Source organism: Coregonus lavaretus (assembly GCF_964263955.1).
Source record: "Coregonus lavaretus genome assembly, contig: HAP1_SCAFFOLD_1925, whole genome shotgun sequence".
NCBI classification, from domain to species: domain Eukaryota; kingdom Metazoa; phylum Chordata; class Actinopteri; order Salmoniformes; family Salmonidae; genus Coregonus; species Coregonus lavaretus.
The window spans coordinates 25,502-52,218 of NW_028163883.1; the positions used below are offsets into that span (position 1 = coordinate 25,502).

A 26,717-nucleotide genomic window follows, 5' to 3' on the forward strand; every position below is an offset into this window, starting at 1 on the left:
TTCATGAATGTATAGTAACTCACCTATTCAAATACTGTTGTGCATGATAGCTAGATAAATATTGATTCCTGGTCAAAGCTGAATGTTAATTTAGCTGTTTCTTTTCTCCCGGTGTCTGTATCGCAACAGTATCCCATCCAACACCGAAGCATGGCACAATCTTCGAGAAGATGCTATTGCAGTGTACCATTTTGTTCAAACAACAAACAGAAATTCCCGTATCTGAGTTTTCACGATTTCCCTGTTGATGGAGAAATACGTGCCCGTTGGGTGAGGGCGATCAGGAGAGATGAGGGACCAAGTTTTAAGATTCTTCGTGGGAGCACCTTTGTTTGCAGTCAGCACTTTCCCCCTGAGGATAGATACACATCGGCCAGTGGACGGATCCGTATTAAACAGGGATCAGTGCCGTCTAGATTCCACTGGAATGATTGGGGTAAGGATAGGTAGACAGCGTTAAACGTAATACTACTGTAATCCAATAATATATTACTTGTACAAAATGTTTAATAATTTAACTACACTTGAGACTGTTTCAATACAGTGATTTGGAGAAAGGGCGCAGCATTAGCCATTAATACATTACTGACTCTTATCTTACGGTCGATACAAACAGCAGTAATATTAAAAAGAGGCTGAAAAACAGAAACTCGTCAGCTCATAACCTTCGCTAGCATAGGGCTAATTTAAGCTAAATAAAGATAAACACGTACCTTCATAATCAAACAGGTAACCTTCAACGAAGAACTTGTAGCCTTTATCAAGCTTCGATCTTGAAGTAAGGGACCACTTGTCAGCAAGTCGTTCTACGTCGTTAAGTCGTATTGGTGGCAGATGTGAAAGGGACTGGGTGAACTCCATAATGATGTGCTACTAGCTAAGCGTTCCTAAGCGACACCGGATGTAAACATAACCTGCATCGCGGCAGAACGGAAGTTGTCTGACGTCACGTGAAAAGGGCCTATCAAATGATGTATATAAACCCTGGATTGCTGATGCTATGGAAGGGTTGGTTGTTTAGCAACAAAACCGATACGTACGCTACGGTCACAAGACGCAGGCCTCCTAATTGTCCCTAGAATTTCTAAGCAAACAGCGGGAGGCAGGGCTTTCTCCTATAGATCTCCATTTTTATGGAACAGTCTGCCTACCCATGTGAGAGACGCAGACTCGGTCTCAACCTTTAAGTCTTTACTGAAGACTTATCTCTTCAGTAGGTCATATGATTGAGTGTAGTCTGGCCCAGGAGTGTGAAGGTGAACGGAAAGGCTGGAGCAACGAACAGCCCTTGCTGTCTCTGCCAGGCCGGTTCCCCTCTCCACTGGGGTTCTCTGCCTCTAACCCTGTTGCAGGGGCTGAGTCACTGGCTTGCTGGTGCTCTTTCATGCCGTCCCTGGGAGGGGTGCGTCACTTGAGTGGGTTGAGTTACTGACGTGATCTTCCTGTCTGGGTTGGCGCCCCCCCCTTGGTTTGTGCTGTGGTGGAGACCTCTGTGGGCTATACTCGGCCTTGTCTCAGGATTGTAAGTTGGTGGTTGGGGATATCCCTCTAGTGGTGCGGGGGCTGTGCTTTGGCGGAGTGGGTGGGGTTATATCCTTCCTGTTTGGCCCTGTCCGGGGGTTTCTTCGGATGGGGCCACAGTGTCTCCGGACCGCTCCTGTCTCAGCCTCCAGTATTTATGCTGCAGTAGTTTATGTGTCGGGGGGCTGGGGTTAGTTGGTTATACCTGGAGTACTTCTCCTGTCTTATCCAGTGTCCTGTGTGAATTTAAGTATGCTCTCTCTAATTCTCTCGTTCTCTCTTTCTCTCTGAGAACCTGAGCCCTAGGACCATACGTCAGGACTACCGGGCATGATGACACCTTGCTGTCCCCAGTCCGCCTGGCCTTGCTGCTATTCCAGTTTCAACTGTTCTGCCTGCGGCTACGAAACCCCTACCTGTCCCAGACCTGCTGTTTTCAACTCTTAATGATCGGCTATGAAAAGCCAACTGAGAGACCTGAGCCCTAGGACCATACGTCGGGACTACCGGCCGTGGTGACTCCTTGCTGTCCCCAGTCCGCCTGGCCTTGCTGCTATTCCAGTTTCAACTGTTCTGCCTGCGGTTATGGAACCCCTACCTGTCCCAGACCTGCTGTTTTCAACTCTTAATGATCGGCTATGAAAAGCCAACTGAGATTTATTCCTGATTATTATTTGACCATGCTTGTCACTTATGAACATTTTTGAACATCTTGGCATGGTTCTGTTATAATCTCCACCCGGCACAGCCAGAAGAGGACTGGCCACCCCTCATAGCCTGGTTCCTCTCTAGGTTTCTTCCTAGGTTTTCGCCTTTCTAGGGAGTTTTTCCTAGCCACCGTGCTTCTACACCTGCATTACTAGCTGTTTGGGGTTTTAGGCTGGGTTTCTGTACAGCACTTCGAGATATTAGCTGATGTAAGAAGGGCTATATAAAATAAAATTGATTGATTGATTGATTGATGTGTGCTCAACTATGGGTCGGGTTGTTGGTTGTTGACAACATGTAAACTATATTTAGTCTCCAATGTTTATTGAAAACATACATTTGCACAATGAGCACTTGTCTCTCAGTAGCTATACTTTGGTAAAATCACTGGGAAAGCCAAGCCAGACAAAAAAGCCATATTAAAACCTATGTTGTGATAATTGTGTTGTTTGCTCTATAAATCCTGTTAGTTCATATGCCTTGTCACTGTGATATAAGAAGACACAGTGGCAGAATAAATTCAACCACACCTTTGTTTCATCACAAAACCGGAGAGCAACCTCTGTCTGGTGAAGTCCACAAAGCATATTGCATGTAACAAACAGTTACATGACCTACAGCATGGTCAAGCAAGTTAATGTTTCCAACATTTTCGGACTACAAAACAACTATTGATTTAGAACCACTGAGAGTTACCGCAAGTCATAAAGAAAAAAGGAGCTGCCTCCACTATTCCAGCACCATTTCAACTACAACATTTCAACATCATCAAATCACCTATGCTTAGTCTAATACAGTGACAACTAAAAGATACCAAAAACAATTTAGTCCAATCCACGTAAGCTAAATATGATGTGGCTGTCCATGGTTCTGATTTGTGTGTGTGTGTGTGTGTGTGCGCGCGTGCGTGTGTGCATGCAGTGGTGTAAAGTACTTAAGTAAAAATACTTTAAAGTACTACTTATTTTTTGGGGTATCTGTACTTTACTTTATTATCTATATTTTTAACTACTTTTACTTTTCCTTAACCACATTCCTTAAGAGAATATTGTACTTTCTACTCCATACATTTTCCTTGACACCCAAAAGTACTTGTAACATTTTGAAGGCTTAGCAGGACAGGATAATGGTCCAATTCACACACTTATCAACAGAACATCCCTGGTCATCCCTACTGCCTCTGATCTGGCGGACTCACTAAACACACATGCTTCGTTTGTAAATTATGTCTGAGTGTTGGAGTGTGCCCCTGGCTATCCATAAATAAAACAAATAAGAAAATTCAGCCGTTTGGTTTGCTTAATATAAGGAATTTGAAATGGTTTATACTTTTACTTTTGATACTTAAGTATATTTTAAACCAATTACTTTTAGACTTTTACTCAAGTAGAAGTTTTCTGGGTGACTTTTACTTGAGTCATTTTCTATTAAGGTATCTTTACTTTTACTCAAGTATGACAATTGGGTACTTTTTCAACCACTGTGTGTGTGTGTGTGTGTGTGTGTGTTTGTGCAAGTAGAAAATACATGTTGATTCACCCTACTTGTAGAGAAATGCCAATGCCATCCTCCTCTCTTTGATGTTGATGAAACGGTCTATGACTCTGTCATACACATACTTTTAGTTTTTGTTGTCCTAGGCTACCTGGCTGAAATGCTTGCTCGCTAGCCTAACTTCCTTTAATGGGCAACGATGAGCCAGCTAGTTAACATTAGCCTACTACATTTAGCTACATATTGAACTTCCATCCTCTCAGGCCAGGGACACAATGTATGAAGTTATAGTCTGATCAGAATCAACATTATAATCATTGGCCAGTACGGAGAATTAAGTAAAAATACAAGTCCAAATCCCTATCTCCATCCATGGCTAATTTAGGAAAGGGACCATTTTAGCTAGCCACCAGAGGACAACAACACAATGAGATGCAACATTTCAAATTCTTTCTGTCAATTACATTTTGCTCTCGATGTGATGTGATTGGTGTGAAGCCAAATCCAAACTGGCTTCCCTTGACACTTTTTTTTTGGTGTGCCAGGACCATTCATAGTTGAGGTCACTCAGTTTAGCTCAATGCTGACTGGCTATTATTTTATACTTTTTTTTTATCAAGGGAGGCCAAATGCTCACTGGCTTCCCTTGCATTTTTGCAATTCAACATTACAGGCGGCAACAATGTAATTCTCTTTTTGACCTACACATACTGTACAGAGACAGAGAACAGAGGTACTGTTTCACTCGCTCGGATGCTTTCTCCAGGGAGATACATTCAGCCTCTTGCGAATTGAAGGACAATTATGAAAAACAAAGAGACAAAATATACATTATTGAATGTTTTTTTATTTTTTTTCTGTAATTTGTAAAAGCCTGGCTTCCCTTGGCATCCATTAATACATGCCACTGTTGTCTCTCAAATACATCGTTACAGTTGTTGGTTAGCTAGCTAGCACATTTTTGCTATATTAGCATTGACATGAAATCAGTCAAAACACCTCACAAGACATGGTATCAAGAACAAGATCAAACTAGCTGAAACGAGTCACTTCCGATTCCACACATGGCAGTTTTTTGTCATTGTTGGTAGCAATCTGGATATCCAGAATCACAACAACTCATGGACTTCTGCCCCATTGAAGAATTAGCATGGTTTTCATGACGTTGTCAGCTAACCCATCTATATGTTGTCACGGAATCTGCCGAGGCTGCTCCTCCTCCTTACTCGGGCAGGTTTCGGCGGTCATACTCAGTGTGAGAGGAGATGTTTGGGTGTTTCCGTGGGGGCGACCTCGGTGGAGAGTCCAAACCAGGTGTCCTCACTGCGCATTCCCACTGAGTATGAGGATTTGGCACTTGTGTTTAGTAAATCGAGGGCGACGCGTTTGCCTCCTCATAGACAGGGGGATTGTGCGATAGACCTCCAGGCAGGAGCAGCGCTTCCGTGGAGCCATGTGTATCCTCTGTCCCAAGAGGAGAAGAGGGCTATGGAAACTTACATAGCCGAATCTCTAAGACAAGGATACATGCGGCCCTCCACTTCTCCTGCGTCCTCAAGCTTCTTTTTTGTGAAGAAAAAGGATAGAGGGTTGCGCCCGTGCATAGATTACCGTAGTCTCAATCAGATCACTGTGAAGTACAGTTATCCACTCCCTCTGATTGGGAGTGCACGGAGCCTGTTTCTTCACGAAACTGGATCTCAGGAGCGCATATAACTTGGTGCGCATTAGGGAGGGCGATGAATGGAAAACGGCATTTAGTACCACCTCGGGTCATTACGAGTATCTCGTCATGCCATACGGGTTGATGAATGCTCCTTCAGTCTTCCAATCCTTCGTGGATGAGATTTTCAGATACATTAGGGGCAGGGTGTGGTCGTGTACATAGATGACATCCTGGTTTACTCGCCTACCCGAGACGAGCATGTAGCCCTGGTGCGTCGCGTGTTGGGTAGGCTGTTGGAGCACGACCTGTATGTCAAGGCAGAGAAATGTCTGTTTTTCCAGGAGTTGGTCTCCTTTCTGGGTTATCAGTTATCCGCGTCAGGGGTGAAGATGGAGGTTGACCGGGTATCAGCCGTGCGTAATTGGCAAACCCCAACCACCGTGAAAGAGGTGCAGCGGTTCTTGGTTTTTGCGAATTACTACCGGAGGTTTATCCGGGGTTTTGGACAGGTGGCAGCTCCCATAACGTCTCTTCTGAAGGGGGGTCCGGTGCGATTGCAGTGGTCAGCGGAGGCGGACAGGGCATTTGGGAGACTGAAGGCCCTGTTTACCTCGGCTCCAGTGCTTGCGCATCCGGATCCCGCCTTACCATTTCAGGTAGAGGTAGACGCATCTGAGGCCGGTACAGGGGCCGTGCTATCACAACGGTCCGGCACGCCACCTAAACTCCGCCCCTGTGCTTTCTACTCTAAAAATCTCAGCCCGGCGGAGTGGAATTATGACGTAGGAGACAGGGAGCTGTTAGCCGTGGTTCAAGCCCTAAAGGTGTGGAGACATTGGCTTGAGGGGGCTCAACACCCTTTTCTCATTTTGACTGACCACCGTAACCTGGAGTACATTCGGGCAGCTAGGAGACTGAACCCTCGCCAGGCTCGGTGGAACATGTTTGTAACCCGGTTTGTATTTAAAATTACGTACATCCCTGGGTCCCAGAACGGTAAGGCAGACGCCCTGTCCCGGCGGTATGACACAGAGGAGAGGTCCGTTGAGCCCACTTCCATACTGCCGGAGTCTTGTCTAGTGGCACCGGTAGTGTGGGAGGTCGATGCTGAAATCGAGCGGGCGTTGCGTACCGACCCTAGCCCTCCACAGTGTCCGGTGGGTCGGACGTACGTTCCGCTCGAGGTTCGGGATCGACTTATTTATTGGGCTCACACGTCACCCTCCTCTGGACATCCAGGTATTGGCCGGACAGTGCACTGCCTTAGCGCTAAGTACTGGTGGCCAACGTTAGCCAGGGATGTGAGGGTTTGTCTCCTCCTGTTCGGTGTGCGCCCAGTGTAAGGCGCCCAGACATCTGCCCAGGGGTAAGTTACAACCCCTGCCCGTTCCACAACGACCCTGGTCTCACCTCTCGGTGGACTTTGTTACAGACCTTCCCCCCTCTCAGGGGAATACAACCATACTGGTCGTTGTGGATCGGTTCTCTAAAGCCTGTCGTCTTCTCCCAATGCCAGGTCTTCCCACTGCCTTGCAGACCGCTGAGGCACTATTCACCCACGTCTTCCGGCATTACGGGGTACCCGAGGATATAGTGTCTGATCGAGGTCCCCAGTTCACCTCCCGAGTCTGGAGAGCGTTCATGGAGCGCCTGGGGGTCTCGGTGAGCCTTACCTCGGGGTACCATCCGGAGAGTAATGGGCAGGTAGAACGTGTGAACCAGGATGTGGGTAGGTTTCTGAGGTCGTATTGCCAGGGCCGGCCGGAGGAGTGGGCGAGGTATATTCCCTGGGCAGAGATGGCCCAGAATTCTCTTCGCCACTCCTCCACCAACCTAACCCCTTTCCAATGTGTGTTAGGTTACCAGCCGGTTCTGGCACCGTGGCATCAGAGCCAGATCGAGGCCCCTGCGGTGGATGAGTGGGTAGGGCGCTCGGAGGAGACGTGGAACGCTGCACACGTCCATCTGCAGCGGGCCATCCGTCGACAAAAAGCGAGCGCCGATCTCCACCGCAGTGAGGGGCCGGTGTACGCACCTGGAGATCGAGTCTGGTTCTCGACCAGAAACCTACCCCTCCGCCTGCACTGCCGGAAGCTGGGTCGGCGGTTTGTAGGGCCCTTTAAAGTCCTGAGGAGATTGAACGAGGTGTGTTACAGGTTACTACTACCTATTGAGTATAAGAATATTAACCCCTCGTTCCATGTGTCTCTTCTCAGGCCGGTGGTAGCTGGTCCACTCCAGGAAGGTGAGATAGCAGAGACTCCTCCGCCCCCATTGGACATCGAGGGGGCTCCAGCGTACACAGTTCGGTCCATCTTGGATTCGAGACGTCGGATGGGGGGTCTCCAATATCTTGTGGAGTGGGAGGGGTACGGCCCGGAGGAGCGGTGCTGGGTGCCGAGGAGGGACATCCTAGACCCGTCTCTCCTGACTGAGTTCCACCGTAGTCACCCTACGTGCCCTGCACCGCGTCCTCCTGGTCGTCGCCGGGGTCGGCGCACGGCTGGGGCCGCGCGTCAAGGGGGGGGTACTGTCACGGAATCTGCCGAGGCTGCTCCTCCTCCTTGCTCGGGCAGGTTTCGGCGGTCGTCGTCCCCGGAGTACTAGCTACCACCGTTGTATGTTTCTATGTTCGTTTGCTTTTGTCTGATTGTTGTACACCTGTGGTTAGTTAGCGTTGATTATGTGTCCTATAAGTTCTCGTTTTGTTAGTCATGTGTTATTGAGCTTCCTGTCTTCGTGTCGGTATTGGTTTTCCCTCCTTGTGTTTTAGGAGAGGTTTTCGCACTTGGTGTGCGCGTTAGTATTTTTCCTGTTTGTTTACGCCTGTGTGCGTATCGCTCGTCTCCGGGCACTTTTGCTCGTATTGATTCACTAAAGACTGTTGTACGAAGCTTCTGTGTCCTGCGCCTGATTCCCGCACCTTCCACATACAGCACACGTTGACATATGTTGGCCATTGAGAGGCTTTGAAGCCACCAGTCGGCCATGTTGGCACTCCCCAGTAGAAGCAGTCCTCCATAGGAATGAATGGAATTCTACGGTATTTCAATTAAATGTTTCAAGGACAAAATTACATGTATTTAAGTATTTTTTTGTTGTAGTGGGGACAGTAACAATAGTCATCTAAAAAAAATATACTTTATGGAAAATGTTTTAATATATGTTTTTATTTATGTTTTTTTTTAATGTAGTTAGCATTTTGAAGGCTAGCTACATAAGATGCAATTCAATAAGCTTTTTACATGTGAAAACATGATTCATAACACAATATCATCACAGGTTTATTTTGGAAACAAACATATCATATTCAATTTCTATGGGTCCAACCCACTATTATTACTGCTTGGGTACCCCAAGATTGAGTCACTGTATGATTTGAACCATTCAGCTTACAACTTCACTCTTTACTGGATGGATGCCTGTTCTTTCAAATGCTCCTGTAGTGTGTAGGCTATAGCACAGTACATGGGGTCAGTAGTGCTTCAGTAGAGATTGGGCCAGTCGACAGAAACTGAAGCGTTTCCTCTCCGGCCTACTCCACCCAATGGCACCGTGCCCTGTGCAGCTGTGTGTGAGAGAGACTGACAATGCACAACCTGTGGCCTTAGCAGCAGAAGCTAGGCTGTCTGCTTCCAAGACACACACAACACACACACAGTGTCACACAAACGTACATGGACACAGTCTCCACACACACACACACACACACACACACACACACACACACACACACACACACACACACACACACACACACACACACACACACACACACACAGCTCTGCTCAGATGGGCTGTCTGTGTAGGTCTGGGGGTTGAGTGGTACCGTTAGTGACTTGAATATTATTTAGACCTTATTTAGCCTCCCTGTAGTAAAGCACACTACCTCCTCAGACAAAAAGGGCCACACTTATTGGCTGATAGTGATAAAATAGTGTAGCATAAAATTAAATATATATATATATTTTAAAAATATTTCATGTTGATTATCAAATCAAATCAATTTTTATTTGTCACATACATGTGTTTAGCAGATGTTATAGTGGGTGTAGCAAAATGCTTTTATGACGAGTTTACATAAACTATAGGACTCTGTGGAAGAGTGATTCACACACACACATATTTTTACATTTTAGTCATTTAGCAGACGCTCTTATCCAGAGCGACATACAGTTAGTGAGTGCATACATTTTTTTCCACACACACACACACACACACACACACTGTATTGCATTGTGACGGTTCATGTATTGCATTTCTTGCTTGTTATCTGACTCTAGGAGTCTGGAAGGTATGCTGTGAATAGAATAGAATAAAATAAGACTTGTTGAGTCATACCGTACTCCTTGGTTTTGGTTCTTTTGAATTATTTTGAATCACAATTATACTACAGCTAATAGATCCAACACTACATTGACATACATTACAGGTATTCTACTTCCCTGTGACTCACAGTTCTTGTAACTGCAGTGAACAGACAGTACGTAACCGTTCAAGCCTACGGGGGTTAGAGTACCTTAGGTATTGGTCCCTCTCTCCATTCTCCTATTGGTTCCCTCACATCCCAGCTTTACCCTCTCTGTCTTCTGTGAGTGGGCAATGTCAGTGATGTCACCACCATTAACAGAGAGAGAAGAGTCAGATTTCGCCGTCCATAGTAAATACTGTGGCTCTTGGACTAGTCAGAGCACAACATAAGGCGGTAGGGTTTATATATTTTTGAAATCCATTAGCACAATCCACATAGTAAATAACATTACACCTATATATGTACTATTATATACTTGTATGATGCACAAAACCAGCATGATAAGATTACTTGTATCAGCTATATCAAGAAAAAAAACACTCAAAGCATTTTGTTTTTACATTAAAAAAAAAGAATAGTCATAGCCTTCAGAGTGATAAAACATATCCATATTATATTTATATTAATTCCCAAATGTAGGTCTGTAAATAATAAGATTGATGTGACACAAATATATAACTTTCAATCAGTTGATTTCAGTTAATTGTCTCATTGAAGTATATAGAAATATATTTCTCAAGGGATGCTGAGATACCAACCCTGCTCAAACTGTACTGGATAGCATTTTATAGTTTTCAAGGAATAAAGAACTTTGTCAAGTATTCAAAGGCCCAAAATGTTCTGCAGATATGATGACGAGATTTGAAAGAGTGGTGCCATTTGGGTTGCATCCCAAATGGGACCTTATTCTCGATATAGTGCCATATAGGCTCTGGTCAAAAGTAGTGCACTATGTAGGGAATAGGGTGCTATTTGAGACAGATACAGAAATAGGCCTAAGAAAGGTCGTCAGTAAAACCATTTTTAAACTCAAATTAAATAGGCCTACACACTCTTTACAAAATGCAAGCATCCATGGCTATGATATGCTTCTGCTATGGTACAGAACATGAGTTCTGTAGTCTGTTTCTCTTATTTTGAGATAGTCTTAATACCGTTTAATAAAAATTAATAAATCATAGTTCAATCTCTTAGAATACATTGTTGCCCTTAGCCTAATGTCATTCGTTGTGAGTTAAATCAGATTGGCTGATTCTGTGTAATAGATGAGTTATTGCCAATGATTTATAGATACACTAGATGTGCTGTGTTGAAGTCACCATGCCTCCATTTAGGCACACCCCCAACGTTGTAAAAAATATTTAGAAAGCTATATAAATGTGTTTATTAATGTCTACATTTGTTTTTGCCACATTCATTATATTACAGACACCTTAACGCATACTTTTAAATTATATTATGTGAGCTAAACATAAAAAGATATATAAATATATTTTTTAAATCCTTAAAGTATACTTTTTTGAGATTGCTAATGTTACTGTCCCCACAACAACAACAAAAATACTTAAATACATGTAATTTTCTCCTTAAAACATTTACTTGAAATACTGTAGAATTCCATTCATTCCTATGGAGGACTGCTCCAGTGGATTCAAAGTCTCACAATGGCCAATACATAATGGCCCTGTGTAGCTCAGTTGGTAGAGCATGGTGCTTGCAACGCCAGGGTTGTGGGTTCAATTCCCACGGGGGCCAGTATGAAAAATAAATAAAAAATGCACTCACTAACTGTAAGTAGCTCTGGATAAGCGCGTCTGCTAAATGACTAAAATGTAATAACATTAGCAATCCAGGGTTTATTTACATCATTGGTAATTAATAGCTCAAGCTCAGGAAGTGGAAACGTAGCCAATGCGTCGTGAAACACGAAACACAAAATTAAAGTCCAAATTAAAGCGCAGCAAAGACGCCACTCATTCTAGTAGAATCCAACAGCTGTGTTATAGCAGTCAATATGAGCAGTGTAAAATAAGTTTGGACTTGTATAAGAAAGAACGGCGCGGTCTCGCAGTATCACACGGTTTGATTGTTTTTGAGAAGGGAAATTAAGGAAACCAAAGAAATGAAATGCAGGGCGGACTGTCGGTCATTTTGTAGAACTGCGTTTTGGGTGTAACTTTGCCCTTACACCGGTAGTCGAATGCACCCACGTCGGGGCCTCGGGAAGGGCTGGCTCATGGCAGAGGGAGCAGTCTGCCCTAAAACCCGGACCATAAAACTCACCAGGAAAGCCAGCAACTATCCGGGACAACTGTGGAATCGTATTGGACCTTTTGATAAGCGCGCGCCAGGCGTTTTGGCTGTATATTGACGCGCCAGATTGACTTTAAACACAGTTTTAAAGTTACATATTATTTCAGCGGAAGACTATCATTCTTGCATCGCTGCCTGTGTTGCTACATCGCTACAATCAAGCCGTTCTAGTGCGACCACACCCTCCCCGCTTCCTGATACTAGGCTATACAGAAGATGTAGCGGGAGAAAGCACAACTGACTTTCAGTTTGGAATCCCCACCACTCATTTTTCAGTGATGTCTTGTGGTCGACCGACATGTTAGTTGTGAAATAATGTTTAAGACGTGTTCAGGAGTTTAGGCCATAATTTCAACAGGGACACGACTGCTATGGATATCAAAACCGAAACCCGACACAGGATATTCCGGACAAGACATTCACTCCCCGCGTTTTGCTAAGAAGTGCTTATGGACAATAGATATGCCTATGGAATCGAACCTGCCGGACGAACAAGTGTCTATCACGGGACTGTGTATGAAAAAGAAGAGGTTGAAAGTCGCGGGAGGGCCAGTGCAATTGGCCTGTTGCGTTTTTGGAGCCTTCTGTTTGGAAAGACTCATGTAATGATGATGCAGGAAAGGCAGAGGGAGCGAGGAGTGGTCGAACGGAACAGTCTGGGTGGTGCTCTCCTTGTAACTGGAATGAGCCAGCCTCCCGGTCAAACTAGGGTGGTCAAATTTAGTGGGTACACTTCAACGGACAATACGGTTCACATACACCCTGCCCTCAAACAAGCAGGTATTTTAAGATCCTATCGTGTTCTCGAGAAAATTTAATCCGAAAAAAGGACACGTCTTAAAGTTGTAGTTTATCAGTTCAAATATTATCAGATCGATAATATTTTTTTGATTTTATTAGATTCATAAGTTTTAATATTATCTTTGTACAGTCTGCACTGAAGTATAGGCACCTTGGTGGCACTGCAGTTTAGTGTGTGATTTTGACTAATATAGTTTATTACAATAACCTGTGAATTTTTCTGTTTTGCGAAAACCTGGGACTACAATAGATATTAGCAGGTGGTTGAAGTTTTTTTCCCAGGGTATTTTAGTTAGTATGTAAACATGACAACGAATAAGTTATAAACACTGAGTAAATGAAAAGTTAACATTTGAAGGGATTCTCGTCACCAAAAAATGAAAAGGAAGTGACTGTTTAGAATAGTTAATTTTATAGATCATAGCTCAAAACCAAGGTACTAATTTAACCCCAACAGAATTCCAAGCCGTACTTTGTATGTGAATAATGAGCTGGAGTACCATGACATAGAAATTCTAATTTGATCTCAGCAAATGTTTACTTTGAGAATACGATGCCCTGTGCTTTTTCGCAATCTCACATTGACACATACAGTGGACTACATATACTCTGAAGGACTATAAGGAATATTCTCTGGCCAGTTCAAACTCACAGTTTTACACATATAGGGGTGTGGGTTATCGTTAATAACAATGTCTTAAACTACGCTTTCTGACCATGGAGTGTGTGACGACGTAAAACACGTTTCTCATTGAAACCCCCCCACTAATCGAGCAGCTTGACCCCCCTACTATGGCTAGTAGTGGCTCAGGGAGGTCAGCTAGCGAGGGTTCCAGCAGCACACAGAGCAGCAGCGTGCAGCAGAGGAAGAAGCTGTCGTCCATCTGTGACACGTGTAAGGGCAAGATGCAGCTGGTTGCCGACCTCCTCCTGCTCTGCAGCGAGACACGGCCCGTGGTCACCGCGGACGGCGTGGCTGTGGCCGAGACCTTCGAGCAGTGCCGCGACACGGTCATCGCCCGCACCAAGGAACTCTCCATCCTCACCCACGACATCCAGTCGCAGCTCAACATGGGCCGCTTCGTCGAGGTGGGAGACCGCTTACTAGAGATGGGGGACCTGGTGGTGTCGTTGACCGAGTGTTCGGCGCATGCCGCCTACCTAGCGGCGGTAGAGACCACGGGTTCTCAGCCATGTCTGCCAGGGCTGGTGGACCGCTACAAAGTGACACGGTGCCGCCACGAGGTGGAGCAGAGCTGCAGCATCCTCCGGGTCACATCGCTGCCGGACCTCACGCCCCAGCTACTCCTGGAGCTATCTCAGAACATCTCCCGCAGCCTCAAGACCCTGACAGACGCCTCGGGCCTGGCCAGCGAGAGGTCCAAGGACCGCTTCGCCAAGGAACAGTTCAAGCTCAGCGTCAAGAGCATTAGCACGAGCGGCACGGCCCTCTTGGCCTGCGTCCGTGAAGTCAAGACGCAGCCCAGTGAGCTGACGCGCAACCGCTGCGTCCTGTTCAGCGCGGCGCTGGTCCAAGCGGTAAACGCATTGGTCGGGTTCGCCACGGAACCGCAGTTTCTAGGCCGGGCGGCGAGCGTGTCGCCTGAGGGGAAGGGTGTGCAGACGGCGGTTCTGGGCGGCGCCATGAGCGTGGTGTCAGCGTGTGTCCTCCTCACTCAGGGCCTCCGGGACGTCTCCCAGCATCCAGAGAGCAGTACTAAGATGGCAGACTACAGGGAGCGCTTGCGCAACTCGGCGTGCGCGGTGTCGGACGGCTGCACGCTGCTCTCACAGGCGCTAAGGGAGAGGTCTTCACCCAGGACTCTACCGCCAGTCAATTCCCATTCTGTGAATTAGTTGAATAAAGAAATAGAAATAAACCCATTCTAGAAGTGATCGTGGATGAGAAAAAATCCCATCTCTATCTCCTTGTTTTGGCATACCAAAGAGACTGGCTCGGATTGGCCCAGTTCGTTTAGGGTCGGGAGGTTGAGTGAGAGCAGAGAGCGAACACAAAGGAAGGAGTCTGGATCTGGTTCTACGGATGAGATAGGTGTGCTGTGTTTGGAGTTTTACTGAGCTTAGAAGTAACAACATCGGAAAACAAGGTTTTGGTTGCGCTGGATGTGACCAGAACCTCACCGTAAGAAACAGACAACTTAAACTCAGTCTCCTATTTACATACACCTGTTGGCCTTCTCTTTGCCAAAAACAAACATACAATGATCTTAAAACCTGATAAAGTTTACCTCAGTTTTCAGCTATGGTGAAAACGCCAGATATGAAATGATGGATGTAGCCTGCCGTGTGTGTGACCTATCACCTATGACCTATGACCTATGGACCCCCAGGTGACCTGTAGTAGATGTACATGTGCTCTAGTGAGAGTAGGAAGTAAGAAGAAGAGTGTCCTCCATCGCTTGTGTTTTTCAATGTGTGAAATTCTTAAAATGGGTAAAAGCTGCTGTGAGTGTGTGCCATAGGTTTTACACTATCTACCAGACTTACCATAGTATTGTTCATGTGTTTTTTTTGGATCATGCATGTATAAATTAGTATTTATTTCAACTATTAAAAAAGGTTATTTCTCGTAAGCGCTGTTCTCAGATCAGTCTTTGTGTCAGCATACCGTTAATATACATGACTCTGTTATAACAAGCACTACTTCACAATGTGATGTAGACAGTCAAACTTAACCCTAAATGCTCCACAAATCACTTCTAAACTATGTTTATATTGTATAAAGGGTGGCTTAAGGGTTTGCCAAAGCACTAGATGTAAGGGCCCTGTTATATCACCCTGGTATTGTATGACATTTGCTTGTACATTATTTATGAGGTCTCCATGTAGACCTCTTAATGGTTTATGAAGGCTTCATTTACCCTCACAAGATGGACCTTGTTTAAAGTGACCATAAAGACAGTGTGTAGCTACATGATTGAATAAGGTGAAACACAGTAGTTAGAAGACTGACTCTCTCTCTCTCTCTCTCTCTCTCTCTCTCTCTCTCTCTCTCTCTCTCTCTCTCTCTCTCTCTCTCTCTCTCTCGCTCTCTCTCTCTCTCTCTCTCGCTCTCTCTCTCTCTCTCTCTCTCTCTCTCATGTATTGGAAATATTGTGATGATGGATTGATAGCTAGATTTGATCATCATTATGATGATGAAAGAATATGGACCATATTAACATGATGTATATGTTGTCTGTAGTAACATGAAGGAACAGGTGCTAGTGGGGAATATTACAGATGATGATAAATAACAGTCTTTATTGCCTGAAGGAAACACACGCTCTACTCTGACGGAAATTAGCCATGTAAATTAATTCAGGTTGCCATGTCAGCCAGATATTTTAATTTATCACATAGCCTTAAACACAGGGTTTCAAAGAACAATACAGCAGTTTGCTGTAGTTTGAGAGTGTTTCATTGGTTGAGTCTTGTGTACTGAATATTTAGTTTAATTCACTATGAGGTGGTTTAGGCCTGGGCCCGTATTCATAAAGCCTCTCAGGGTAGAAGTGCTGATCTAGAATCAGTTTAGTTTAATTCACTATGAGGTGGTTTAGGCCTGGGCCCATATTCATAAAGCCTCTCAGGGTAGAAGTGCTGATCTAGAATCAGTTTAGTTTAATTCACTATGAGGTGGTTTAGGCCTGGGCCCGTATTCATAAAGCCTCTCAGGGTAGAAGTGCTGATCTAGAATCAGTTTTAGATCATCATGAATAAGATTAAATGCAAAGAGGGGACCTGATCCTAGATTAGCACTCCTACTAAGATGCTTTATGAATACCGGTCCTGACTCTGAACAATGATAACTGACCAGTCATAGACAGAACAATTATGCAAGAGAGAGCGACGGTCCTGCTAGTATCACTTAAATGAAAGACAACAGGTACAGTATAATGTAGTATTACTTCTTATAAGTTCTTATTATGTTTTAGCATTAACATATAATATGATAACATTTATAATATAAAGATTTATAATAAACTTTTTATGTGGTAATTGGTCTACTGAATCAAAGTGGCTGATGATAACTCAGAATTGTAATGAGATAAACCAATGCATAATGGGGTTATAACGTGCTTATGACAAGTCTCACAACACATCAATGTGTGAGTACATCATACCGGTTGGCTTCAAGTGTTAACTACCGTTCAGTGTGTTTCAGTTTTCCTCTAACTCAAGGTCACTCCATGTTGTGACTACTGTTCAGTGTGTTTCAGTTTTCCTCTAACTCAAGGTCACTCCATGTTGTGACTACTGTTCAGTGTGTTTCAGTTTTCCTCTAACTCAAGGTCACTCCATTTTGTGACTACTGTTCAGTGTGTCAGTTTTCCTCTAACTCAAGGTCACTCCATGTTGTGACTACTGTTCAGTGTGTTTCAGTTTTCCTCTAACTCAAGGTCACTCCATGTTGTGACTACCGTTCAGTGTGTTTCAGTTTTCCTCTAACTCAAGGTCACTCCATGTTGTGACTACCGTTCAGTGTGTTTCAGTTTTCCTCTAACTCAAGGTCACTCCATGTTGTGACTACTGTTCAGTGTGTTTCAGTTTTCCTCTAACTCAAGGTCACTCCATTTTGTGACTACTGTTCAGTGTGTCAGTTTTCCTCTAACTCAAGGTCACTCCATTTTGTGACTACTGTTCAGTGTGTCAGTTTTCCTCTAACTCAAGGTCACTCCATGTTGTGACTACTGTTCAGTGTGTTTCAGTTTTCCTCTAACTCAAGGTCACTCCATGTTGTGTCACCTTCATTGTTCCTTTGAAAATGGCCTCAGAGGCCCCATCCAGTCTTCCTACGCACGCACGCAAGTACAATACCGGTCAAACATTTTGGAACACCTACTCATTCAAGGGTTTTTCTGTATTTTTACTATTTTCTAAATTGTAGAATAATAGTGAAGACATCAAAACTATGCAATAACACATATGGAATCATGTAGTAACCAAAAAAGTGTTAAACAAATCAATATATATTTCATATTTGAGATTCTTCAAATAGCCACCCTTTGCCTTGATGACAGCTTTGCACACTCTTGGCATTCTCTCAACCAGCTTCACCTGGAACGCTTTCATCATAGCGCTTGATGGTTTTTGCGAGTGCACTTGAAGAAACTTCGAAAGTTCTTGAAATGTTCCGTATTGACTGACCTTCATGTCTTAAAGTAATGATGGACTGTCGTTTCTCTTTGCTTATTTGAGCTGTTCTTGCCATAATATGGACTTGGTATTTTACCAAATAGGGCTATCTTCTGTATACCCCCCCCCCCCCTACCTTGTCACAACACAACTGATTGTCTCAAACGCATTAAGAAGGAAAGAAATTCCACAAATTAACTTTTAACAAGGTCAACCTGTTAATTGAAATGCATTCCAGGTGACTACCTCATGAAGCTACCTCATGAAGCTGGTTGAGAGAATGCCAAGAGTGTGCAAAGCTGCCATCAAGGCAAAGGGTGGCTATTTGAAGAATCTCAAATATAATAATATTTGTTTAACACTTTTTTTGGTTACTACATGATTCCATATGTGTTATTTCATCATTTCGATGTCAATGTAGAAAATAGTAAAAATAAAGAAAAACCCTTGAATGAGTAGGTGTTCTAAAACTTTTGACCGGTAGTGTACGTACAAACACAAACACACACAAATACACACACATACACGCACGCACGCACGCACGCACGCACGCACGCACGCACGCACGCACGCACGCACGCACGCACACACGCACACACACACACACACACACACACACACACACACACACACACATTGAGCAGGATAGACCCTGATCTGTTCCATTTGTTTCACCATAAGCCCCTTTAGCCCTTCTAGCTCCTCTAGCCCCTTTAGCCCTTCTAGCTCCTCTAGCCCCTTTAGCCCTTCTAGCTCCTCTAGCCCCTCTAGCTCCTCTAGCTCCTCTAGCCCTTCTAGCTCCTCTAGCTCCTCTAGCTCCTCTAGCTCCTCTAGCTCCTATAGCCCTTCTAGCTCCTCTAGCCCCTCTCGGCCTCTAACTCCTCTAGCCCTTCTAGCTCCTCTAGCCCCTCTAGCTCCTCTAGCTCCTCTAGCCCTTCTAGCTCCTCTAGCTCCTCTAGCCCTTCTATCTCCTCTAGCTCCTATAGCCCTTCTAGCTCCTCTAGCCCCTCTCGGCCTCTAACTCCTCTAGCCCATCTAGCTCCTCTAACTCCTCTAGCCCGTCTAGCTCCTCTAGCTCCCCTGACTCCTCTAGCCCAACTAGCTCCTATAGCTCCTCTAGCTCCTCTAGCTCCCCTGACTCCTCTAGCTCCTCTAGCCCTTCTAGCTCCTATAGCTACTCTAGCCCGTCTAGCTCCTCTAGCTCCTCTAGCCCATCTAGCTCCTCTAGCCCCTCTAGCCCTTCTAGCCCCTCTAGCTCATCTAGCTTCTCTAGCCCTTCTAGCTCCTCTAGCTCCTCTAGCTACTCTAGCCCGTCCAGCTCCTCTAGCTCCTCTGACTCCTCTAGCCCATCTAGCTCCTCTAGCTCCTCTAGCTCCTCTAGCCCCTCTAGCTCCTCTAGCCCGTCTAGCTCTTCTAGCTCCTCTAGCTCCTCTAGCACTTCTAGCTCCTTTAGCTCCTCTAGCCCTTCTAGCTCCTCTATCCCTTCTAGCCCTTCTAGCCCCTCTAGCCCCTCTAGCCCATCCAGCCCTTCCAGCTTCTCTAGCCTCTCTAGCCCCTTTAGCTCTTCTAACTCCTCTAGCCCCTCTAGCCCTTCTAGCTCCTCTAGCCCCTCTAGCTCTTCTAGCTCCTCTAGTCCTTCTAGCTCCTCTAGCCCTTCTAGCCCTTCTAGCTCCTCTAGCCCTTCTAGCTCCTCTAGCCCCTCTAGCCCTTCAAGCTCATCTAGCCCCTCTAGCCCCTCTAGCTCCTCTAGCTCCTCTAGCCCTTCTAGCTCCGCTAGCTCCTCTAACCCATCTAGCTCCTCTCGGCCTCTAGCTCTTCTAGCCCATCTAGCTCCTCTAGCTCCTCTAGCTCTTTCAGCTCTTCTAGCCCCTCTAGCTTCTCTAGCCCCCCTCTGCCTCTAGCTCCTCTAGCTCCTCTAGCCCATCTAGCCCTTCAAGCTCTTCTAGCTCCTCTAGCCACTCTAGCCCTTCTAGCTCTTCTAGCCCCTCTAGCCCTTCTAGCTCCTCTAGCCCCTCTAGCTCTTCTAGCTCCTCTAGCCCCTCTAGCCCTTCTAGCCCATCTAGCCCTTCTAGCTCCTCTAGCCCCTCTAGCTCTTTTAGCTCCTCTAGCCCCTCTAGCCCTTCTAGCACCCCTAGCCCATCTAGCCCTTCTAGCTCCTCTAGCCCCTCTAGCCCTTCAAGCTCCTCTAGCCCCTCTAGCCCTTCTAGCTCCTCTAGCTCCTCTAGCTCCTCTAGCTCTTTCAGCTCCTCTAGCTCTTTCAGCTCCTCTAGCCCCTCTAGCCCTTCTAGCCCCTCTAGCTTCTCTAGCCCCTCTCTGCCTCTAGCTCCTCTAGCTCCTCTAGCCCCTCTAGCCCTTCAAGCTCCTCTAGCCCCTCTCTGCCTCTAGCTCTTCTAGCTCCTCTAGCCACTCTAGCCCTTCTAGCCCTTCTAGCTCCTCTAGCCCCTCTAGCTCCTCTAGCTCTTTCAGCTCCTCTAGCTCTTTCAGCTCCTCTAGCCCCTCTAGCCCTTCTAGCCCCTCTAGCTTCTCTAGCCCCTCTCTGCCTCTAGCTCCTCTAGCTCCTCTAGCCCCTCTAGCCCTTCAAGCTCCTCTAGCCCCTCTAGCTCTTCTAGCTCCTCTAGCCACTCTAGCCCTTCTAGCCCTTCTAGCTCCTCTAGCCCCTCTAGCTCTTCTAGCTCCTCTAGCCCCTCTAGCTGTTCTAGCTCCTTTAGCCCTTCTAGCCCTTCTAGCTCCTCTAGCCCATCTAGCCCTTCTAGCTCCTCTAGCCCCTCTAGCCCTTCTAGCTCCTCTAGCCCCTCTAGCCCTTCTAGCTGCTCTATCCCCTCTATCCCTTCTAGCGCCTCTAGCCCCTCTAGCCCTTCTAGCTCCTTTAGCTCCTCTAGCTCCTTTAGTCCCTCTAGCTCCTCTAGCTCCTCTAGCCCCTCTAGCACCTCTAGCTCCTCTAGCTACTCTAGCCCCTCTCGGCCTCTAGCTCCTCTAGCTCCTCTAGCCCATCTAGCTCCTCTAGCCCATCTAGCTCCTCTAGCCTTTCTAGCTCTTCTAGCCCCTCTAGCCCTTCTAGCTCCTCTCGTTCTCTAGCTCCTCTAGCTACTCTAGCCCCTCTCGGCCTCTAGCTCCTCTAGCTCCTCTAGCCCATCTAGCTCCTCTAGCCCATCTAGCTCCTCTAGCCTTTCTAGCTCTTCTAGCCCCTCTAGCTCTTCTAGCTCCTCTCGTTCTCTAGCTCCTCTAGCTCCTCTAGCCTCTCTAGGCCTTCTAGCTCCTCTAGCCCCTCTAGCCCTTCTAGCTCCTCTAGCTCCTCTAGCCCTTCTAGCTCCTTTAGCCACTCTAGCCCTTCTAGCTCCTTTAGCTCCTATAGCCCCTCTAGCCCTTCTAGCTCCTCTAGCTCCTCTAGCCCTTCTAGCTCCTCTAGCCCCCCTAGAACCTCTAGCTCCTCTGGCCCCTCTAGCTCCTCTAGCTCCTCTCGGCCTCTAGCTCCTCTAGCCCTTCTTGCTCCTCTATCCCTTCTAGCTCCTCTATCCCTTCTAGCTCCTCTAGCTCCTCTAGCCCCTCTAACCCTTCAAGCTCCTCTAGCCCCTCTAGCTCTTCTAGCTCCTCTAGCCACTCTAGCTCTTCTAGCCCTTCTAGCTCCTCTAGCCCCTCTAGCTTTTCTAGCTCCTCTAGCCCCTTTAGCCTTTCTAGCTCCTCTAGTCCCTCTAGCCCTTCTAGCTCCTCTAACACCTCTAGCCCTTCTAGCTCATTTAGCTCCTCTAGCTCCTTTAGCCCTTCTAGCTCCTCTAGCTCCTTTAGCCCTTCTAGCTCCTCTAGCCCCTCTAGCCCCTCTAGCACCTCTAGCTCCTTTAGCCCCTCTAGCCCTTCTAGCTCCTTTAGCTCCTCTAGCTCATTTAGCCCTTCTAGCTCCTCTAGCTCCTCTAGTCCCTCTAGCTCCTCTAGCTCCTCTAGCCCCTCTAGCACCTCTAGCTCCTCTAGCCCCTCTCGGCCTCTTGCTCCTCTAGCCCCTCTAGCCCATCTAGCTCCTCCAGCCTTTCTAGCTCCTTTAGCCCTTCTAGCTCCTCTAGCTCCTTTAGCCCTTCTAGCTCCTCTAGCCCCTCTAGCCCTTCTAGCTCCTCTAGCTCCTCTAGCTCCTCTAGCTCCTCTAGCCCCTCTAGCTCCTCTAGCTCCTCTAGCTCCTCTAGCTCCTCTAGCTCCTTTCGGCCTCTAGCCCCTCTAGCTCCTCTAGCTCCTCTAGCTCCTCTCGGCCTCTTGCTCCTCTAGCCCCTCTAGCTCTTCTAGCCCCTCTAGCCCTTCTAGCTCCTCTCGTTCTCTAGCCCCTCTAGCTCCTCTAGCCCCTCTAGCCCTTCTAGCTCCTCTAGCTCCTCTAGCTCCTCTAGCTCCTCTAGCCCCCCTAGCTCCTCTAGCTCCTCTCGGCCTCTAGCTCCTCTAGCTCCTCTAGCTCCTCTCCGCCTCTAGCTCCTCTTGTCCCTCTTGCTCCTCTAGCCCTTCTAGCTCCTCTAGCTCCTCTAGCCCCTCTAGCTCCTCTAGCTCCTCTAGCCCCTCTAGCACCTCTAGCTCCTCTAGCCCCTCTCGGCCTCTTGCTCCTCTAGCCCCTCTAGCCCATCTAGCTCCTCTAGCCTTTCTAGCTCTTCTAGCCCCTCTAGCCCTTCTAGCTCCTCTCGTTCTCTAGCCCCTCTAGCCCCTCTAGCCCCTCTAGCCCTTCTAGCTCCTCTAGCTCCTCTAGCTCCTCTAGCTCCTCTAGCCCCTCTAGCTCCTCTAGCTCCTCTAGCTCCTCTAGCTCCTCTAGCTCCTTTCGGCCTCTAGCCCCTCTAGCTCCTCTAGCCCCTCTAGCTCCTCTAGCTCCTCTAGCTCCTCTCGGCCTCTAGCTCCTCTAGCTCCTCTAGCTCCTCTCTGCCTCTAGCTCCTCTTGTCCCTCTAGCTCCTCTAGCCCCTCTAGCCCTTCTAGCTCCTCTCGTTCTCTAGCCCCTCTAGCTCCTCTAGCCCCTCTAGCCCTTCTAGCGCCTCTAGCTCCTCTAGCTCCTGTAGCTCCTCTAGCACACACACACACACACACACACACACACACACACACACACACACACACACACACACACACACATATACACACACACACACACATGATCCACAGGTCCACCACACTCACTCCTCTCTCTGAGACAAAGTCTCCATAAGCTGGTGCTCTTGACCGACGCTCAGCACTCAAATCCTGCTTTAATGAAAAGGTTATGATGTAGGGATGAGTAGCGTTCAGCATCTGAGGATGGCTATTAACTGAATCCCCCTCCTAACTCACACCAGCCCAACTGACTGCAGGTCAGGCTGTTGCATGTCAATCTGTTATTCAGTGGTTTTATCCAGTGGTATTGATTATAGTATTCAGTGGTATTCTGTGTTGTTTCTAATCTGAGGGATGTTTTGACTCTACTATTTCTCACGCAGGCAAATGAGAGTAGGACTGCTGACTTAGGATCAGTTGTTCCATTAAAATCACGATGAATATGATTACATGGACATTAGGTGCCTGATCCTAAATCAGTAGTCCTACTCTGAGACACTCTGATGCATATGACCCATGATCTCTATATTTTGAAAGAACAGAAGCAGATCACGTTTGCGTTGAGGTTGACACAAGGGTCGTTCTCAAGTTCCTGTACATTTCTGACTCCTGTTTAAAGGGTTCAATTATAGATATTATTTGTCCAAATAGTTATTTGTTGTGTACTAGTATGTAGCAGACTGTAAAATACTTGTGAACATTATTCCTACAGTATACGTACATAACCCAGTGGGCTGTTTGCAGTGACGTCATTAAAACCAGTTTACAACAGGTTATAATATGGGTGTAACGACATCATTTCGACCAGTTTTGCCAGCTGGGACTATACATGGCTGAAATGACTAACTGTCATTCACACTATGTCACGCCCTGATCGAGAGAACTCTCGTTGGTTGGGTCAGGGTGTGAGTTTTCTGTTGAGATCTATGTTAGTGTATTTCTATGTGGTAGATCTAGGTTGTGTTTCTATGTTTGGCCGGGTGTGATTCCCAATCAGAGATAGCTGTCACTCGTTGTCTCTGATTGGCGGTCATACTTAGGTAGCCTGGTTGCCTACCTTAGTTGTGGGATCTTGTTCCGTTTAGGTTTGTATGTGTATAGCCTGAGGACTTCACGTTACGTTGTTTCTTGTTTTGTTTTGTGTTTATTGAGTTAATAAACATGTACGCTTTTCACGCTGCACCTTGGTCCGACCCGTCTCTCAACGATCGTGACAGAAGATCCCACCAAACGAGGACCAAGCAGCGTGGCCAGGAGCAGACATCTTGGACATGGGAGGAGATCCAGGCTGGGATGGATCGCCGTCTGTGGGAACGGACAGAGGAAGCCCGGGTAGGAGAGGAGCAACGGCGACACCGACGGCGCCGGCCGAGGAGGAAGCCCGAGAGGCAGCCCCGATCATTTTTTGGGGGGGGGCTAGAGGGGTGGTCGGGGATTGAGAGAGAAGAGCCCGGACCACTGCACCCGGTGGGAACAGGAATGGCTAAGGAATGGGAACAGTTTTACACGGAGGAGTCGGAGGATGACGACGACGATGAGGTTCTGTTCCCTAACTCGTGGGGGCTCCCGGAGGAGTCCTCACTGGAGGAGGATTGGCAAGAGAGAGAGAGAAGGACTGGAGCAGTCTGAGAGAGGAGGCCACCACGTTACGGGGGCTGTTAGCTCAGAGGAAGCAGGAGTTATCCGTGCAGAGGGAGGCGCTACAGGAGGCTCAAAGGGAGAAGGAAGTAGTGGAGGCACTGAGAGAGGAGCTGGTCAGGCAACAAAAGGAGCGTGTGTTCATTGAGGAACCTAGGTATGCGGAGATACGCACTGTGTCGCCAGTGCGCATTCACAGCCCTGTGCGTCCTGTGCCAGCGCCCCGCACGTGCCGTGCGAAAGTGGGCACCCGGCCAGGACGGGTTGTGCCAGCTCCCCGCACCAAACCAGTGGTGCATGTCCCCAGTCCGGTACGGCCCTTTACCTGCTCACCGCACCAAACCAGTGGTGCGTGTCGCCAGCCCGGTAAGCCCCGTACCTGCTCCCCGTACCAAACCAGTGGTGCGCATATCCAGTCCAGTACGGCCTGTACATGCTCCCCGCACCAAACCAGTGGTGCGTGTATCCAGTCCAGTACGGCCCGTACCTGCGCCCCGCACCAAACCAGTGGTGCGTGTCACCAGCCTGGTAAGCCCCGTACCTGCTCCCCGCACCAAACCAGTGGTGTGTGTCGCCAGCCCGGTACGCCCCGTACCTGCTCCCCGCACCAAACCAGTGGTGCGTGTATCCAGTCCAGTACAGCCCGTACCTGCTCCCCGCACCAAACCGGTGGTGCGTGTCACCAGCCCGGTAAACCCCGTTCCTGCTCCTCGCACCAGACCAGTGGTGCGTGTCCCCAGTCCGGCCCGGCCCTTGCATGCTCCTCGCACCAAGCCAGTGGTGCGTGTTCCCAGTCCGGCACGGCCCGTGCCCGTTCCACCGGTGCCTGGTCCAGCACCGGTCAGCTACTCCACTCCGGAGTCAGAGCAGTCCGCTCCACAGGTGCCCAGTCTAGCTCCGGTCATTGACTCCATTCCGGAGCCAGAGCAGTCCGCTCCACCGGTGCCTAGTCCCGCTCCGGTCAGCGGCTCCACTCCGGAGCCAGAGCAGTCCGCTCCACCAGGCTCCGTCACGCCCGGAGCCGGATCTGCCTCCGAGGACGAAGGCCCACCCGGACCCTCCCCTAATGAGTCAGGTTGGTTGCGGCCGGAGTACGCACCTTTGGGGGGGGGTTAATAAACATGTACGCTTTTCACGCTGCACCTTGGTCCGACCCGTCTCTCAACGATTGTGACACACTACCAGCTCTCACAGTCTCATGTTGGAATTAGACGTTCATCCATGTTTCTCAAATGTCAAATTTCGAAGTTGTTCTAAACGTCACATTTCTAAAAGTTTAGGCATTAACTCTGAATTTTAAAGGTTAGGGTTAAGTTCAGGCATTAACTCAAAATTCTTGAGGTTAGGCATTAACTTCGAATGGTTTAGGTAGGGGTTAAGGTTTGGGATTGGCTTAAAACAAAAATATAAAAAACAACTTTCTATTGCTGGATTTGAACTAGCAATCCTTGGAATCAGAGGTAGTTGCTTACGCCTCTCCGTCATCCCTGTCCACAATGCCCTAACAAAACCAAAATCTTCTTGAAGGTAACAGCGCTCACTGTTACCCCTAGTGGCCGGTTTCCACGTCATCACACGACGTCCTCAGACATGGATGGACGTCGAATACTGACATGTATCACGGATGACCTGGCTGCATTCATAACAGTGTTCTACTATGGCCCAATTATTTCAAACACTGCAGCCCAATTGTCACTGTGTGAGCACTGTTTATTTCCTAAGTGACCCAGTATCCTTCAGCCTTCCTGCCTGTGTCCTGGCAGGAGGGGTGGGGGTGGGGGGGGGGGGGTGGGGTATGTGTGTGTGTGTGTGTGTGTCTGCGTATGTGGAGATTCCCTAAAAACACGCCACTTCAATACAGCTACGAGCGGAAGGGACTTTTTCGTAGCAGGTTAGGAGAATTAGGTTAAGCTTCGGAAAAGGGTTGAGGTTAGCATCTAGCGAAAAAATGCTCTCCTAACCTGCTACGAAAATTAACTTCCGCTCGTAGCTGTATTGAAGTGGCATGTTTTTAGGAAATTGTGTGTGTGTGTGTGTGTGGTGTAGAGTACATGTTTTACTATACTTGTGAGTACCAGAAG

General features: G+C 47.4%; 1 protein-coding gene across 1 annotated transcript; it reads left to right on the top strand.

Moving 5' to 3' along the window:
* Positions 1 to 11,668: 11,668 nt before the first annotated feature.
* LOC311117687 (talin rod domain-containing protein 1-like) lies at positions 11,669 to 15,409 on the top strand. The gene has a single exon (XM_084192617.1). The coding sequence runs from the start codon at positions 13,608 to 13,610 to the stop codon at positions 14,670 to 14,672; it is 1,065 nt and encodes a 354-aa protein (XP_084048743.1). The 5' UTR covers positions 11,669 to 13,607; the 3' UTR covers positions 14,673 to 15,409.
* Positions 15,410 to 26,717: the final 11,308 nt, after the last annotated feature.

Excerpts from the sequence above, each read along its gene's own strand:
- LOC311117687 (XM_084192617.1), top strand. The coding sequence starts at position 13,608 with ATGGCTAGTAGTGGCTCAGGGAGGTCAGCTAGCGAGGGTTCCAGCAGC.